Below are 19,001 nucleotides of genomic sequence, written 5' to 3' on the forward strand. Positions count from 1 at the left end.
TTCAGTTAAGAATTGTGGAAATATTTAGCAGAATGCTTGTTAGCCATTATTGTTGTTAATGTTGTAAGATTTCTTTGTTCTTTTGTATATGCGTTCTACTTCTTTAAAAGCCTATAAAGGTTAAGGTATGGATTTTGTTTTCCTTAAACCTTAAGTAGTAAGTCAGGACCTTGAATCAGCAAGTTGGCCTTCTTTTTCTCTGGTGCACAGTATTTAGAAAGAACACTTATTTTCTTTGGCTTTTACCATATTACCCTACTTCTGGTTTGGAGGTTGATGGGTATGAGGATACAACAAATCTCCACTTTCCACTTCTGTGTTCAGTTCTAACCCCAGCTGCTCATGCAGCACTTCTTTCTCTGACCCTGAGCACCCAGAGCTAGTTCATATGTCACAAGTAAAAAGGACAATATCCTTCAGACTGCCATGTCGGCCTAAGACTTCAGATGCCAGCTGCAAGCTTGGGAGTCCCTGGGGCTCCCCTCACTTCTGACCTGCTGACTGCATGTTTGGGAGTTCCCTTTGCTGCCTCAGTACAGCAGCCACAAGCTCAGGGTTTGCCATCCACCCCCCTCTCCTACCTCTGACCTGTTGGCTCTCACTATTTCCCCAGGTTTGATAATTTGCTAGAAAGATTCATATAACTCTTGCAAAGTTCTACACTTACAATTATAGCTTTATTATAAAGGATACAAAGCAGAATCAGCGTAAAAAGATGCATAGGGTGAGGTCTGGGAGGGATTCCACCGCAGAGCTTCTGTATCCCAAAGAAGGTATGTTACCCTTCCTTTGCCAACCAAGAAGCTCATAGAGATTCACTGTCCAGAGCCTTTATTGAGGGCCTCATTACATAATGCAGACTCCAGCTCCTTCCCCCTGAGGTTGGTCAGTATCATGAGGTATTAGGCGATGGGTCTTTCTGGCGTTGCCTGCCCCCACCCCAGAATCACCTCATCATCTCAGTGGCATAGTTTATGTGTTAGCTGTGGTCTGGAGTCCTTATTGAAGACACTTATATTCCAAGGTTTTTTTTGGACATCATTTCTCAGGAACTGGGGCCTAAGACCAAACTCTTTGGGTAAAGTTAATGTAAACCCCGCAGTGGGGAATGTCAGCGTAACAGTTACTGGATAAAAGGGTTAGACATATAAAATTATAAAATGGACATCAAAAAGTTAAACATTTGTATATTTTAAAACTATTTAAGCCTAACCAGTGAGCTATTAATCTAGTGTTAGAGCTCACTGAAGAAATAGGTTGCTGGGGTTACGTATCTGTGAAACATGGCATACTGTGAAGGGTGTGCAGTCAGGTTTAACTAGATGATTTGTTTTGCAAATGACCAACTTTGCTTACACTTGAGTACCTCACTTTGCCTCAAAAGCCTGTGCTGCCTCTACACTGAGGATATGAACCATATATTGATAATATGATATAGATTCCTGAAAGTTGGGCCTTTGTTCTGTTTCTTTTGTGCTGTAACAATTAACTCTTCCATATCTGAGGAGGTAGAGCCAGAACTTCCTTTTACATGTACAACTTTCTGTGTATTTTAAATTGTGAAATTTATTGTATATAACCTTCTACTGTAATTGTTTCTAAAGCATTCTAAGAGGAAATAATATTATAAACCAAATTAAAACCAAAAAACCAAACCCAGTGCTGTCAAGTTGATTCTGACTCATAGCGACTCTATAGGACAGAGTAGAACTGCCCCATAGGGTTTCTGAGCAACAGCTGGTGGATTTGAACTGCTGATCTTGGTTAGCAGCCATACCTCTTAACCACTGTGCCACCAGGGCTCCATATGCATAACAATCAATACAGTAAAAAACAATGTTAGTAAATTCTGGATCCATATTGTTACTTACTGAAAGCAGATAACATGATTTAAAAAGGAGCTAACAAGGAGTTATGCTGGCACCATACCACACCTTTCAACTTGGTATAGTTAGAAATATCAAAAAGGAAATTACTTTCTCACTGTGTGATTTGGTTTTATTTAATTTGACCCTAAAACAATAAATTTTAAAAACTTAATGAACCATACATACCAGCTTCAAGATTTATTGACTCATGGCCAATATTGTTTCATCTATGCCTCTACTCCTGTATTATTTTTTAAATAATTTCTTGTTTTCATATAATTTTAAACTTAAAGAAAAGTTGTAAGAAGAGTATGTGGAACTTCTGTATATACTTTGTCCAGATTTACCAGTTTACATTTTTCCCTTTTGCTTTATTATTTTCATTTTCTCTCTCTCCCATATTTAAGAGTAAGTTAAAGAGTAATAAGTCACCTCTAGTTACTTCCGTGTTTATTTTCTAATAACAAGGATGTTTTCATACATAACCATAGTACACTTATAAACATTAAGAGATTTAAAATGGATACAATACTATTATTTAATCCACAATATATTTTAAGGTTTCTTCAGTGGTCTCAGTACTGTCCTTGTATTTTTGCCCCAATACAAATTCCATTCTAGGATCATGTATTGCATTTAGCTATCGTATCTCTCTGATCTTCTTTAATCTGAAAGAGTTCCTCAGTCTTTCTTGGCCTTTCCTGATGTTGGCATTTTTTAAAAGGCCAGTTATTTGGAGGTTGTCCCTCAATTTGGGTTTGCCTTATGTTTCCTCATTATTAGTTTCAGGTGATGCATTTTGGGCAGGTTTATCACAGAACTGATTGTTGTATCATTCTTTGTGCATCGCATCTGGAGGTACATGATGTTGATCCCATTATTGGTGAGTTCACTTTGATCGCTTGGTTAAGATGGAATCTGCTAGGTTTCTTCATTGTAAAGTATAGTCAGTTTTGCTATAATGCATCATATGCATTCCTAAAAGTCACTGCACTGTGCAAAATAATGTAATAAATACCCATAGGGTTTATGGGAAAGAAGGCGTTAGGACACAACATTCACATGACACATAAAAAAAAGATAAACCTAATAAAAATGATAGTATAGTTGTTAAGAAATACACAAATATGATAAATATGGCACTTTACCTTGAAAAAGACCGAAAGTTGGTTTGTGGAAGTGGGCTTTGGAAGGACTGCAGCTTTTGAGTTACCGTGTAGTGGTTAAAGCAGGGATATGTGCATTCCTATGCAGCTCAGTTCAGTTGGGTGTAGTTTTCTGGATTCACCTAGAGAAAACCTAGTGTTTCTTGTGGATGAAATCACATGTAAGCAAATGTGAAGTTCACATTATGTTCAAATTTTCCCCAATATATTAATTGTTTGACACAAATTGGTATTTTCAAAACAAGCGTTATAGGAAAACTGTTTTTCCTTTTGTAATTATTTGTATGAAGATACTTTGAGATATCCTATTTTTTTCATGAAACTACCTGCTACATTTAACAGCTAGTAATGATTCTAACTGTATCATTCCCTCTGTATTTATTAGTTGACATTCTGCAGTAAGGAAGAGCTTTTCCTTGTCCCTCATTTATTTATTCATTCAATTATTGTATCAGTATGTTGTTGTTGTTGTTAGGTGCTGTTGAGTCGGTTCCGACTCATAGTGACCCTATGTACAACAGAACGAAACACTGCCTGGTCCTGCACCATCCTCACAACTTGAGCCCATTGTTGCAGCCACTGTGTCAGTCCATCTTGTTGAAGGTCTTCCTCATTTTCGTTGCCCCTCTGTTAAGCTTGATGTCCTTCTCCAGGGACTGATCCCCCTTGACAACATGTCCAAAGTGTGTGAGATGCAGTCTTGTCATATTTGCTTCTAAGGAACATTCTGGTTGTACTCATTCCCAGACAGATTTGTTCATTCTTTTGGCAGTCCATGGTATATTCAGTGTATCTATAGACTCATAGAATTTTATTTTATTTTTTTTAATGTATCTACTTTTTAACTTTTTAAAAAATTTTATTGTTGTACTTTAAGTGAAAGTTTACAATTCAAGTTAGTCTCTCGTACAAAAATTTATACATACATTGTTATGTGACCCTAGTTGTTCTCCCTGTACTGTGACAGCACACTCCTCCTTTCTACCCATGATTTCCTGTGTCCATTCCACCATTTCCTGACCCTCTCTGCCTTTTCATCTCACCTCCGTACAGGAGCTGCCCATTTATTCTCATGTATCTACTTGAGCACACTCTTCATGAATACCATTTTATGTCCATAGTCCAGTCTAATCTTTGTCTGAAGAGTTGGCCTCGGAAATGGTTTTAGTGCTGAGTTGACAGAGAGTCTGGGGTTCATGCTTTCTGGGGTTCCTCTGGTCTCAGTCAGACCGTTAAGTCTGGTCTTTTTACTAGAATTTGAGTTCTGCACCTCACTTTTCTCCTGCTCCATCAGTGACTCTCTGTTGTGTTCCCTGTCAGGGCAGTCTTTGGTGGTAGCCAGGCACCATCTAGTTCTTCTGGGCTCAGGCTGATGCAGTTTCAGTTTATGTGGCCCTTTCTGTCTCTTGGGCTAATAGAATTTTATTTTATGGTTTATAATCCATTACTATCATTATTTGAATGTTCAGATTGTTCCAGATTTGGCCATTGGAACCCCTTCATGCCAACTCTTGTGTCCTTTTTGATATGTTGCCATCATATTTTTAGCACTTCTTTACTTTTTGGCACAGCAGGATGTTACAAGCTCATCTTGAATTTTCCCTGTCTCAACTTTACAGTCAGCCTTTTTTCCAGGAAAGTCTGTTTCCTTTTAGAAATCGAGATCTGGGTACTAGATATGTTCACTACTGCTGATGTGTCTCATTGCTTCTGAGCCCTCTCATGTAATCCCTTATTTCTGTATTTATTTCTGTATTTATCCAGAGAAAGAGAGCACAGTGCACCATAAGTTCACATTGATACTTCAGTTACACTGTAACACTAAAGGGTACATTTTAGTCTTTCTTCTCTGTGTGCTTGTAATTCCCTCTGCAGCAGTAAAAAACATGGCCGCCTTATCATCATTATACTTATTCATTTGTTCAAGCTTAGAATGTTCTGAAAGTATTTTTAGAATTTCTATTGCATGCCACTGTGAAATGCAGACATACTCATTAGAGTTTATTGTTTTATTTTAATAGGGTTTTTGTTGTTGTTTAGATGTTCATGCACTAGAATACATAATTATTAACTGTCCAGTTTGATGGATTTTGACAAATGCATACACATGTCAGTACATAAGATATTTCCGTTACCCTAGAAAATTCCCTCACGTCCCTTTCTGGTCAGTTCTCCCTGGTCCCCAAATCACTTTGCTGTTTTTTCTTTTCCCCCACCAAATCTTTTTGAAAATGGCTGTATCATTTACACTCACCAGCATTGTACAATTGCAGTTATTCCACATCCTTGCCAACATATACTGTTCTTTAATTTTAACCATTCTAGTGGGTGTGTTATGGTATCTCATTGAGGTTTTAATTTACATTTCTACAGTGACTAATGATATTGAGCATTTTTACATGCATTTATTGTCCATTCATGTATCTTCCTTTGTAAAACATCTGTGCGAGTCTTTTGCCTTTTTTTTTTTTTTAATTTTATTGTGGTAAAGTGTATATGACAAAACGTTTACCATTTAGACCATTTTTTCGTGCACAATTCAGTGACATTAATTACGTTCACCATGTTGTGCAGCCACCACCACTATCCATTTCCAGATTTTTTCATCACCCTTAACAGAAACTTAGTACCACTTAAGCAGTAACTCCCCATGTCCCCCTCCAGTCCATCCCTGGAAACCGCAATAAACTTTGATTTCTCTGCACTTGCCTGTTCTAGATATTTCACATAAGTGGGATCATACAATATTGGTTCTTTTATGTCTTAACTTATTTCACTCAGCATAATGTTTTCAGAATTTATCCATATCATATCATATATCAGCATTTCATTTCTCTTATGGCTGAATAATATTCCATTGTATGTATACAATCATACACTGCATAATGCCCATTTAGGCAGCATCCAACCGAGTAGATGTCTGTGGTCCCATAAGGTTATAATAGAGTTCAGAAATCACAATCAGTGACAGCTGTAAACTATTTGCTGGCCAGATGACGTTGGGCATGCCTGTTAACCTCCTGAGCCTTGTTTTCCATACCTGTAAATGGGGATCAGGAGGCTGTAGAGGGATTGAAAGCAGCAAGGCTTTTGAAAGTGCCTTGTAAACTGTGAAACAGTACGCACCACCCGGCCAGCTCCAAGGGCCCTGGCCCGCATCCCAAGTCCCCACCTCCCTGTGCCTCCGGCCTTGGGCAGGCCCTGAGCTGCTAAGCCCCCAGCCCAGAGGCCACGCCCTTCTGCCCCACCTGCACCTTGTAAACTGAAATGCTATGTGGTGTTCCCACAACACCCATATCAAATGATGTCCTGTTTCACAGACTGTATCGTGGACATTAAGTGACGCATGACTGTATATCACATTTTGTTTATGCATTCATCTGTTGAAGGACAGTTTTGTGGGTATAGTATTCTTGGTTGACAGTTTTTTTGTTTGTTTCTTTTTTTCTTTCAACACTTTAAATACGTCCTTGCATCTCCTTCTGGCCCCAAGGTTTCTGAGGTGAAATCGACACTTAATCTTACCGGGATCTTTATATGTGACTGTTTTCTTCTCTCTCAGTGCTTTCAGGATTCTCTCTTTATCTTTGGTTTTCTAGAGTTTGATTATAGTGTATCTCGATGTGGATCTCTTTGGGTTTATCCTGCTTGGAGTTCATTGAGCTCTTTGGATTTGTGAATTCATGTTCTTTGTCAAATCTGTCTCCCATGCAGTGGACAGCAACTGAAATCTCCATTCAGTTTCTTTCTGCCTTTCAGAATTAAGATTCAACAAGTGAAGGCAGAAATAATTCAAGGGACAGTCACGGATTTGGGAAGAGTTTATATGCAGATTTGGAGGCTCCTCACTTTGCAGTTCCTTCCTTCCATGAATTTTTCTTATCACTTTCCAGACATTGTAGTTGCCCCAAAGTCTGTCCTATGATTGCTTTAGTCAGGAAGATAGCAACTTTCTGCCTGAATTCATCCCTACCCCCATGCTGCAGACTGGGGAGTTCCCTCAAGTTACAAGCTACATAAATATAAGTCACACCCACTGCTCTTTTCCTTTTTCCAGTGTCAACTTCCCTGTAGCTTCTGTCCGTTTGTGATGCCTTCAAATAATTGTTTTTTTTTTTAAATTTTGCCCAGAGTTTATAAACATTATTTGCTGAAAAGGTAGGCCAAGAGAAGATAATCTACTACTAGTAGAAGCAGAACTATCCTCCTTCTGTATTATTTTGAAGCAAATTGTAGTCATACTGTTTTGTCTGAGGACATTTCAGTATGTATCTCTAAAAGAAGTGGACTCTCTAAAAACCATATAACTATAATGTCATTGTCATTATTATATCTAAAAAAAATTTCCTAAGTGTCATTAAATATCCAATCAGTGTTCAAATTTGTAATCATCTGTGAATGCCAATGGAAATGAGGTAATTTCAATTGATAGTTTATGGTAATTAAAATAATATTTTTTCCCTATATTCAGGTTCGTGACAATAAAAAATTAAGAGTAAATGCTGTTATTGCTCCCAGTAGTTCATATGCAGACAAAGCACCTTCAAGGTCTCTGAGTGAACTAAAGTAAGTCTTGAAAATATTATTAGAAATAACCTGTTGCTTTGACTATTGAGTAATTGTTTACCTCTTAAATATATTTTAATTATCTCTGTGTCACATATATATGTTTGTATAGGCTCTATTATTTTATAGGATTTCTACTTAAGTCTAAAATAAGAAAAACTCTAGGCACAGAAACAGATCTTGATATATGTAATATGTGATGAAGATGATATTTATTGTCACTAGAGCAATACAGAACTATTTAACAAAAGATGCTAAAACAGTGGTTAGCTCTTAGGAAAATAAAATAGATAAATCATTATTTCATAATGCAGAAGTAATTTCCAGAAGGACTAAATGTCAGTTTCCAGTTACAAAATAGGTATAAGTAAATATCTTAACTCTGGTTGTAAGCAGACATTCTAAAAATAAAAGCAGTGGAAGAAACAGCAAAACAGATTAGTAGTTTGTACTCATAAAAAGCATAAAACTTTTTCTACCAAGGAAATAATCAATATTAAATGATTTTAAAATGTTAAAAAAAAAAAAAAGACTTCCTATACTAACATTAAACAGTATACATTTTATTTATTGTTTATTGGCCACTTGTCAGCTATTAAATTTTTTCATAGTATTTTAAGAAGAAGAATCTAATAGGTACTTTTTTTCTCAGACAATACGGATTTTTCTCTTATTTGCGAGAGTTATTTGATGCACCTGATCCTGTAATGAGTTATCTTTGCTTCCAGTATCATATTCATGAAGTTCCTGTAGGAACTGAAAGGACCAGAGAAAGAATTGAACGGGTAAGCCGTTAGTGAATCTTTACCAAAAATGTATTTTTGTTAAAACGTCTTAACTTAAAATCAAGCAAAAATGTCTGAAATTTAAATAAGTGTGTCATTTTGTTTTTACCCATGCACAAATTATCTTTGAATTTTACATTTTTAATATGACAGAAAACAGTGACTGTTGACTAATACTTTATGACAAGAATGATGTAAAGTTAACTAGAGTAAATAAATATTTAATACCTTTAGACTAATTGAATAAAGTCAGATCCTCAAAAGAGACACATTCTTACCTGATTCTGCCTTGCTTGATAAACTTATATTCATATATTATACTGATGGTTTAATCATTTTAAATTCTTGTATTCTAGATTATCTAATTTTTTCTTAGAATGGGTAGACTGGGGTATAGAACTGTTATGGTAAGCCCTCCCCTTCGTAAAGGTTCCACTTAAGATTATCTCGTATACCTTATCCAGTCTTTCCCCTTTATTCCACATTATTCAGTGTTTCCAGATGCCAGTTTACACCCTATTAAATTAAGTGTGCTTACGTATGTTTTATCTCTTTACTTAGACTATAAATCTCTGGAAGGAAATGAGGCAGAATAGTATTGGTTATGAAACTTTAGTGATTGGGAAAATCTGTATCACAGCCTACTGTTCTTTATAACTATACAGAAATTGATGCAATAATGTTATGGTGCTTAGAATGTTGTTTAGGTTATAAAACTATAAAGTTATTGAGAGAAAAAAATATAAAGAAAAAAGTCTTTGAAATATTTTATTTGAAATTCTGTTAAAAAAATACAGTTTTTCTGTTAAGTATTCTCCCAAATATACAGGAGCTAAATATAAGATCATGTATATATAAGATCATGAACATTATAACAAAGGGGAAGAGAACATAAATGACTTACCCAGTATAACACAGTTGACTCTATAGGGCATGTGCTCCTGGTATCTCTTATTTAGATGTTAACAAAACTCCAAAAAATATACCCACTTGTGAAAGATTGTATAGTGAAGTGGAGGTACAACAGACTTTTCTAGTAGCGGGTTTTTTTTTCCCTAATTCCCTGTGTCTTAATGTTTTCCAGAATAATAACCTCAAATGTATCAGCTACCATGATAGAATTGTTGTTGGATAAGTTTAAAAAAAAAACAACCAAGTATATCTAATATTTTTAATCTTCCAAAATTTACTTGATCTGTTTTTTGTTTTTTTTTTAATTCTTTCATCCTTTAAAACATGTATCGTAATTATTATTGGATGTGCACTAATACTACTGTTTTACATTGTAGGTAATACAAGAAACTCAATTAAAACAAATTTATACAGCAGAAGAAAAGTATGTGGTGAAAACCTCTTTTTATTCAAACAAAGTTATTTCTAGTAACACATCCTTAAAAGTAGCCCAGTTTCTCACAGTCACTGTAGATCTAGAGCAAAGAAGACACTTAGAAGAACAGCTAAAGGTTGGTTATTTTAATTTGAGTGTTAGAATATAATATTAACTGGATTTAAAATATTTTAACTGCAACTTGTTTTAAAAATATATTAACAATTTGAATCTCCTCATAGGAAATTAATAGAAAGTTGGACGCAGTGGGCTCAGGATTGATTGCCTTATGTGAGACAAACCAACATCTAGAACACAAAGACAATGAACTTAGACAAAAGAAGAAGGACCTTCTTGAAAGAAAAACCAAGAAAAGACAGTTGGAACAAAAAATTAGTTCCAAACTAGGAAGGTATCTTTCAGCCTATTTGGGGGAAGAGCACAAAGAGTTATATGGGGATGATGAATATTATTGAAATAACAACACAGTTCCCAGAACCATGTTTTATAATAGTTACTCTCTAAAGCTTTATTCCTACTATTTAAAACAGAATTTTAGTCCCCGTGGCAAAGGAAGGTGAATCTTAAGTATTGTGAGTTTTTCTGTTCACTAGATCAGTTATTATGGTCCTTAGACTCCTTTACATGGTTAAAAATTATTGAAGACCCTGAAGTTTTGTTTATATGGGTTACGTCTATTGATATTTACCCCATTAGAAATTAAAAGTGAAAAATGTTAAAAGTATTTATTTAATAATGTTTCCAAAACAAAAATAAATTTCCTAAGAAGAGTGGCATTGTTTTTCATTTATGCAAATTTCTTTAATGTCAAGTTTAAATGAAGACGGCTGGATTCGCTTCTCTGTTTTTGCAGTTAGTCTGTTGTGAGATGTTGTTTTGGTTGAAGTATTTGAAGAAAATCCGACCTCACACAGATGCACAGTTAGAAAAGGGAGGAGTATTTTAATAGCCTATTCAGATAATTGTGGATGTTCTTCTTTAATACTACATCACAACTAGCCAAGGTGTAATTTCTTAAAGGTTAATTACAATGTGGAATCTAAAACCATATAAGGAACCTGTGTACTCTGTTACATTCAAATCCATTACACTTTAAATGGGTCTTTAACCCCATGAATGATTTTGTTACATCATGCGCTGATCATTTGGAAAATACTGATTCACCAAGCCACAGAGATCTTTTAATTGTTGATACATTAAAGCACACACACACACAGACTTCGATCACCAATCTCATTAAGACTAGCCTTTAAGAATTGGTTCTTATAGACAGTCATAGACTGGTTCCTTCTCTGAGCCTTGGGTTTCCTTTATCTTTTGCTCCAGACAAGTAGAGACCAGTAGTTGTATTTAAATGGCTGCTAATATTTAAGACCCCACATGCAGTCAGCAGACTCGGATGTAGAACATAAACTTTATGAACTGTATTGTGCAGATTGACTGAGTTGTCCCATGAGACTATGACCCTAAGTCTTCAAACCAAGAAAACTAATCCCCTGAGGTGCTTGTTTATATCTAAGAAGTGTCAGTTTCTTTGGCCCTTATTTGTTTTATTGTATATGTATATAAATACACATACACACACACGCGCACACTCACACACATACACATATGTGTAAACGCACGTGTATTTTTTTTGTTGTAAAATAATATATAACAGCATTTACTTTAACATCGTGTGTGTGTGTGTGTGTGTGTGTGTGTGTGTGCACGTGTGCGCAACCTCGTGGCATCAGTTATCTTGGTTAAGCTGTGTACACTTCTCCCATATTCAGTACTGTCTCTTCCATCATCATAAGTAAAAAGTGACTACTATCCATAGAATGAATCCCACTTCCTCACCCCCACCCCTGGTAAACCAGTGAACATTGGTCTCTGTATATATAGCTGTTCTTGTCATTTTATAAAATGAGATCATACAATATTTGTCCTTTTGTGATTGACTTACTTTGTTCAGCATAATGTCTCAGGTTCACCCATGTTCCAAGATGTTTCAGGAACTCATCATTCTACACCATTAGCACTAGCATTACCTAGACTGTACTGAGCACATAGTATATCTCAACAAATACTTTTTGATATTGACTGATTGCATAAAATGATTGCTTAAAGTCAGAGCTAGCATTTGTACATCTGAGTAGCATTGCTAAATAGCCCATAAAGCTGCAGGTGGCCTAAGGATTTGGTCTCAATCCTTGTGTTTAACTCTGATTTCTACATCATTTTGTGTTTCATATAGTTTAAAACTGATGGAACAGGATACTTGCAACCTTGAAGAGGAAGAGCGAAAAGCAAGTACCAAAATCAAAGAAATAAATGTCCAAAAAGCAGAACTTGTTACTGAATTAACAAACCTAATAAAGGTAAAGCATTTAAAATTTTTTATTTATGTATTTAATAGAAGGTAATTTAGACAAGACAGTAAAATCTTCAGAGGGCTTTGTTGAGGCGGGTGGTCTCGAATAAGGTTTTTGACATTTATATAAGCAAGAGATTTTTATCAGCAATTTCAGCTTGCTTCATTGTTTGAGGTTTTCTGTTATAGGTTAATAAATAGGTTGAAAGCACTCATTAAGACTGAATTATTTTATTCCAGATGACTCTGCATACACAGGAAAACACCTTAAAAAATTCTCTGATAAGAAATAGTTATAAAAAGAACTATTTAAGAGAGATGTCACTCACATTAGAAAAATGTTATTTTTTCATGGTTTGTAGTTTTGTCAAACTATTTTATTTTTCTTAGTTCTAAAACATAGGTAGCATAAAAACTAAACTCTTGAGGGGTTTGTTCCTAGATTTGTACTTCTCTGAATATACAAAAAGTGGATTTAATTCTTCAAAATACTACAGTTAACTCCGAGAAGAACAAATTAGAATCCGATTATATGGCTGCATCTTCACGACTACGTCTCACAGAGGTAAGATTTTTGCCTTTATTTTTTTATTCTGGGATTCTAGCCTCAGACCAGTTTGAAAACATATATTATATAGCATCACTTGTAATATGCAATTTGTTGTTGTATGCTATTTAATGTACAAATTTAATGCATCCTGCTGATGAGGAAACAATACTTGAACCGCTTTGTACTGTGGATTTCATGCTACTTAATTGGGGGATGAGGATGGTAATAATCAAAAAAAGAGAAATCAGAGTATCTGATATAGTTACTGAAAACCAGAGTCCGTTGTCTGCTTTCTTAACCCATATAAATTATAGTCACTATTACCAAGTAGCAACTAAACCAAAAAACCAAACCAAACCCATTGCCGTCGAGTTGATTCGGACTCATAGCATTCGTATAGGGCAAAGTAGACAATTAGCCTCATAGGGTTTCCAAGGAGCGGCTGGTGGATTCGAACTGCCAACCTTTTGGTTAGCAGCCTTAACGCTTAACCACTGTGCCACCAAAGCTCCAAGTAGCAACTAGTAGCTTTAATTACAGTTTGTACATCCTATAAAGTAAACTGCAGATGAGTTCTAATGAACATTTTTAAGATTAGCCTTAGTGTATAACTTTGGTGATTTGATCTTCTGTAAATAAATGATGATAAACACTGAAATCTGTACGGGGGGATGTGATATACTAAATTAACTTAAAACTTAAAGAAGAGATGGCAGCAAGATGGTAGTGACAGTGGCATAGTTTTTTTAATCTCCCAAAATCCTTTCCAATAGCTAGAAGAGGAAGTAGGATAACATAACTTCCGCCACGACCACCACAACAACAAAATCATGGACAACGTATACAACAAAACTAAGTTTCAGTTAATGGTGATGGTTGAACAAAATGATAAACATATATAATGTCACTGAACTGTACATGTGAAGATTGTTGAAATTGCAAATGTTTTGTTACCTATATATTTACCACAATTAAAAAGAGAGAGAGACTTAAGAAAAATGAACAAAATAAAAACAAACAAAAAACTAAGTTTCAGGGTGTCCCTGTGAACTCCGAAATACAAGTGGTTAGAGTCCAATCAAAGCAGCAGCAGCGTCAAAACCAGCATCATATCAGTAACTGTGTGGTAAGAAGCAGAGGGAAGACTTACAGAACCGAGAAATCAGACCACCAGCAGGTACTCCCTTCTAAAGGGAGGAGACCCCATTAATTGTAGAAAGCTCAGGAGACCAATTTGAGAGCAGCTGAAACTGGGAGGGGGCTCTGTAGACTCCAGAAAGGCTGAATAGTTAGTGCTGGGGTAGTCTGGGCCCTATGAATTCTTAAACCAGCCAAAACTCCCTTGCAGTAAAAAGCCACGTACTGAGGAGAACTAGAGCTACGTGATGGAAGAGACAGTAAAATACGTGCTACATAGTTATAAGTCTGTGTTGCTAAACCACAACTCTGAAAATGGCTAACGGAAGTCGTATAAGTAAAATAGCATATACTTGCTAATTGGCCTGGAGCTATAATCAGGAAATAGAAGGATAGTGCATCAAATTAGATACTTTGGGAAAGGAAGATGAGGAGATGTTACTAGTCAATTTCAGTATTGTTTATAGTGGGGAGGCAATAGACAGTAACCAAAAAAAGATATTAAAAATACGAGGATATTAAATAAGGTATATTCACAAAGGTAACCATTAGAGTAAAGATAGAAACTTTTCTAATTACCAAAAGATATACAAAGAAAAGGGAAGGCACAATAAAATAGATCACATAGCTCAAGATTGCATGTTTTATATACATGTGTATATAGGACATAAAAATAAATATGACATAAAACAATGACATAACTAAAGCCAAACACCAATCCTCATCTTATTATTAAATGTAAATAGATATAACATCTATAAAAAGAAAAAGATTTCCAGAATAAGTTCCACCATGCAAGAGGTTCATCTAAAAAAAAGAGATTCAGAAAAGTTAAAAATAAAAGGATGGGCACAAGGGATCTTTTTTGGGGTGATGGAAATTTTCTAAAATTGGATTGTGGTGATGTTTACACAGTCTGTAAATTTGTGAACGGTCATTGAATTGTAGACTTAAAATGAGTGAATTTTATGGTACGTACATTATAACTCAGTAAAGCTGCTAGAAATGTATGGACAAAGGCATACCAGGCAAATAGAAATAAAAAAGAAAGCTTCAATATCTCAATATCCTGCTATGGAGTGATATACAATATATTTGACAAGTAAAAGAAGTGAAGGAGAGAAAAGTGTGTATGTTACCGTTTTCCAAGAAAGAGTTGAGGTAAGTGATGGCTAAGTCTATATGTTTCCTTATATACCTTCTTTTCACTTATTGACCATCTCGTTATCTGATGTTTTATATCTTAGAACAGTAGCAAAAAATCTACCATCTGGCTATTTTGTGCATTAACAACATATGTCTGGCGGTAATGAACGCTGAGGTGCGAGATGAGAGTATCACTGGCTGTGATGGTTAAGGGTTATGTCTCAACTTGCCTGGCCTGTGATTCTCAGTGGTTTGGGCAGTTATGTAATGATGTAGTTGTCCTCCATTTTGTGATCTGAAGTGGTCATCTCCATTTTCGCATAGTGCTGATTTCACATTACAACCTGGTCTTTGAACCAAACCATGTTGATAAGTGAGGAGAGAGTGTATTTTTTAGAAATTGTAATGATAAGCTAAAACTTTTTTTTTTTTAATTGTCCACGAGGGAGGGTGAGGACAGGGTTAGAAGCTATATTCATCTAAACATTTAAGGTTTTTTTTCTTTTTTGAACCATATAACTGTTTTGCCAACACAACAAAACTAAATTTTTTTTAAAAGACTAGCTTAAATGACAAAAGCGAAATGAAACACATGAATCTGTATTTTGAGTTAGCAGCATAACCTCATCAAGAAAAATCATTCCAAGTATCTGTAAAACAAGGTAGTTTGATTCTAAGGACAAAACAAATTGCAAAGAAAATATTGTAATGTTTTCAGTAATCATATTGGTAATAATGTTTGTAGTGTTATTCTGAAACTATTATATAATAGGATAAAGCAGATAATTATGTTAATGTCATTAGAACTAGGATTTTCAGCATGAGAAAGTAAATCCAAGTATAAAACAAGTAATAATAACCTTGAAATCTTAAATTTGAATTGGAAATATCAGAAGAACTCATAATGTTTTTTTTCTAAAAGAAAAAATATATGCATTTCCCAGCTCTGTCTACAGAAAAGACTTGGATATGATCTCTAAATGTTATTTTCCACTAAAATGTCTTATTGGAGAAATAGCTGGTTCCAGGTCTGAGGAAAGAAATGTACAGTGAAACCTGTGAGAGCCAGAACTCAGTGGTACTGCCTTTTTTTTCCAGGTCTCAAGTTTTCTGCCTTTGACAGGGTGCAGTCTTAACCACTTTTCTATTGCTCTCTCGTAGTGGAAAATATTTGAATTTTCCTTCTCTGACAGGTTTCTGCCTTACACAAGTTCTGGCTTTCGCAGGTTTTACTGTATAAGATTAGCCTGGATCATCTTGTTACATCAGAAAGCGAAGACGTTATCAAAGACTACTTGATTATTAACAGGACTCGAGCCTCTTGGAGAACCTCCTACTGGCCAAAGATGAGCCAATAGTGGATTGAAACACATCAAAAAGGTCTAAATCCATGAATTCATAATAATTACTAAAAAAAAGTGTGTGTGTGTGTGTATGTGTGTGAGTCACTTGTGAAGGATGTCAGGGAACCAGCTCAGTATTTTGAGAAATGGTAAATAAATCTAGTATTTATCCTGCCTTTCCTATGTGAACTGTTACTTAAGGTAAACAACAAAGTGATGAGGGGAAGTTTGCAGCTAATGAAGGAGTGGTAGCGTTTAGAATATCACTACTTTGTAACTGCTAATCAATCAATAGATTGCATTAGTTGCTAAAATCACAAAAAGACAGCCAGATATTTATGTGTATCCTAATAGATGGGCACTCAACTACCTGTGAAATATTTTTACCAAAAAATCAAATTTCAATCCGATTAAGCCTCCTATTACAGGGTTTCTCAACCTTGGCACTGTTGACATTTTGGATTGGATAATTCTTTTTTATGAGAAGCTATCCTGTCCTGTGCATTGTAGAATGTTTAGCAGCATCCCTGCATCCCCAAAGACATTACAAGAAGGGAAGACTGCAGAACCAATACTTCTCATGTTTGTAATAAAACATCTTCAGAAATGTTAATGAATCAAATCCATCCTGACCAAGTGAGTTTTGTTTTCACTGACCCTCTGCTTTAACAAACAGGATGTCCTTTTCTAGTGATTGCTCTTTCCTGATGACGTATCCAAAGTAAGCAAGTTGAAGTCTACCGTCCTCATTTGTAAGGAGCATTCTGGTTGTATTTCTTCTAAGACTGATTTGTTCATTCTTTGGCAGTCCACAGTATATTCAGTCTTCTTCGCCAACACCACAATTTGAAGGGATCGTTTCTTCTGTTTACCTTTTTCATTGCCCAGCTGTCACATGCATATGAGGCAGTTGAAAAGATCATGGCTTGGGTCAGGCGTACTTTAGTCATCAAAGTGACATCTTTGCTTTTTAATACTTTGAAGAGATCTTTTGCAATAGATTTACCTGATGAAATACGTTGTTTGATTTCTTGCCTCCGGCTTCCATGGGCATTGATTATTGATCCAAGTAGAATGAAATCCTTGACAGCTTCATTCTTCACCAGTTATCATGATGTTTATCGGCCCATTTGTGTGGTTTTTTGTTCTCTTAAGCACATGAAAAAATGCTCAGTTTCATTAATGTTGTTGTTAGGTGGCATTAAGTCGATTATCAGCTGATAAGTGATCCCATGTGACAGAGTAGAACTGCTCCATCGAGTTTTCTAGGCTGTAATCTTTTTTTTTTCCCTCAGATATATAATCTTTATTAACAATTTGATATATAAGATTCTAATTTTTTTCCTTTTTGTATCCGCTGTGTTATCACTATATTAGGAAAACCTAATATAAATAGACACTAATTCAGAAACTTTTTCCTTATAATGAAACAAAGATATTTTGTATGTCAGTAGATATAAATCTTTTTCATCCTTTTTTTAACACTTTTATTGTACTTTAGGTGAGGGTGTACAGAGCAAACTCACTTCTCATTAAACAATATACATATTGTTTTATGACATTTGTTGCCAACCCCACAACATGTCAACGCTCTCTGCTTCTTTTCCCCATTACCAGCTTTCCTGTACCCTCCTGGCTTCTCATCCTTGCCCCTGGGCTGGTGTGCCCATTCAGTCTCATTTTGTTTCATGGATCTACCTGATCTTTGGCTGAAGGGTGAACCTCTGGAGTGACTTCATTACTGAGCTAAAAGGATGTCCTGGGGCCATACTTTCAGCGTTTCTCCAGGCTCTGTCAGACCAGTAAGTCTGGTCTTTTTTTTTTTTTGTGAGTTAGAATTTTGTTCTACATTTTTCTCCAGCTCTGTCCGGGACCCTCTGTTGTGATCTCTGTCAGAGCAGTTGGCAGTGGTAGCCAGACCGTCTAGTTGTACTGCACTCAGTCTGGTGGAGGCTGTGGCAGTTGTGGTCCCTTGGTTCTTTGAACTAATCTTTCTCTTGTGCATTGGTTTTATTCATTCTTCCTTGCTCCAGCTGGGGTAAGACCAGTGGAGTATCTTAGATGGCCACTCACAAGTTTTTTAGACCCCAGATGCTACTCACCAAGGTAGAATGTAGAACATTTTCTTTATAAACTATCTTATACCAGTTGAGTTAGATGCTCCTCAAGACTGTGGTCCCTACAGCTAGGCTGTAATCTTTACAGGAACAGATCACCAGATGTTTCTCCTGAGGAGCCTCTGGGTGGGTTGAACCACCAACAGTTCAGTTAGCAGCTGAGTACTTAATGGGTAACACTACGAGGGCTGCTTGTTAGTCAATAGAGAAGTGCAAACTAAAGCCATAATGACCCACAGACCCACTGGAATGGCTAAAATTTAAAAAGACTGATCATACCAAGTACTGGTGAGGATGTAGAGCAACTGAAATGCTCATATACTACTGGTGGGAATTTAAAGTGTTCAACCACTTGGGAAATAATTTGAGAGCTTCTTAAGTGCTAAACATACACCTACTGTATGATCCATCTGTTCCTCTCCTAGTATTTACCCAAGAGAAATGAAAGCATATGTCCGTATGTGTAGCAGCTTTCGTTATAATACCTAAAAGCTGGCAACCACGTAAGTGCCCACCAGTAGTTGAATGGATAAACAACTTGTGGTATATTCACACAATGGAATACTACTTAGCCATATAAAAATGAATTAAATACTGATACATGCAACAATGTAATGAA

General features: G+C 35.8%; 1 protein-coding gene across 4 annotated transcripts in view; it reads left to right on the forward strand.

The window, feature by feature from the left end:
• Positions 1–19,001, forward strand: part of SMC5 (structural maintenance of chromosomes 5) — a 103,057-nt gene that overhangs the window by 46,010 nt on the left and 38,046 nt on the right. For all 4 annotated transcript variants that reach the window (XM_004375800.1, XM_023730851.1, XM_023730852.1 and 1 more), the window contains 6 exons: positions 7,506–7,600; positions 8,253–8,385; positions 9,675–9,848; positions 9,955–10,124; positions 11,973–12,096; positions 12,532–12,654. In XM_004375800.1, the coding sequence (XP_004375857.1) occupies positions 7,506–7,600; positions 8,253–8,385; positions 9,675–9,848; positions 9,955–10,124; positions 11,973–12,096; positions 12,532–12,654 (819 nt within the window). The remainder of the gene's footprint in view (positions 1–7,505; positions 7,601–8,252; positions 8,386–9,674; positions 9,849–9,954; positions 10,125–11,972; positions 12,097–12,531; positions 12,655–19,001) is intronic.

This window comes from Trichechus manatus, unplaced genomic scaffold (genome assembly GCF_000243295.1).
Source record: "Trichechus manatus latirostris isolate Lorelei unplaced genomic scaffold, TriManLat1.0 scaffold00038, whole genome shotgun sequence".
In the NCBI taxonomy this organism is placed as follows: Eukaryota; Metazoa; Chordata; class Mammalia; order Sirenia; family Trichechidae; genus Trichechus; species Trichechus manatus.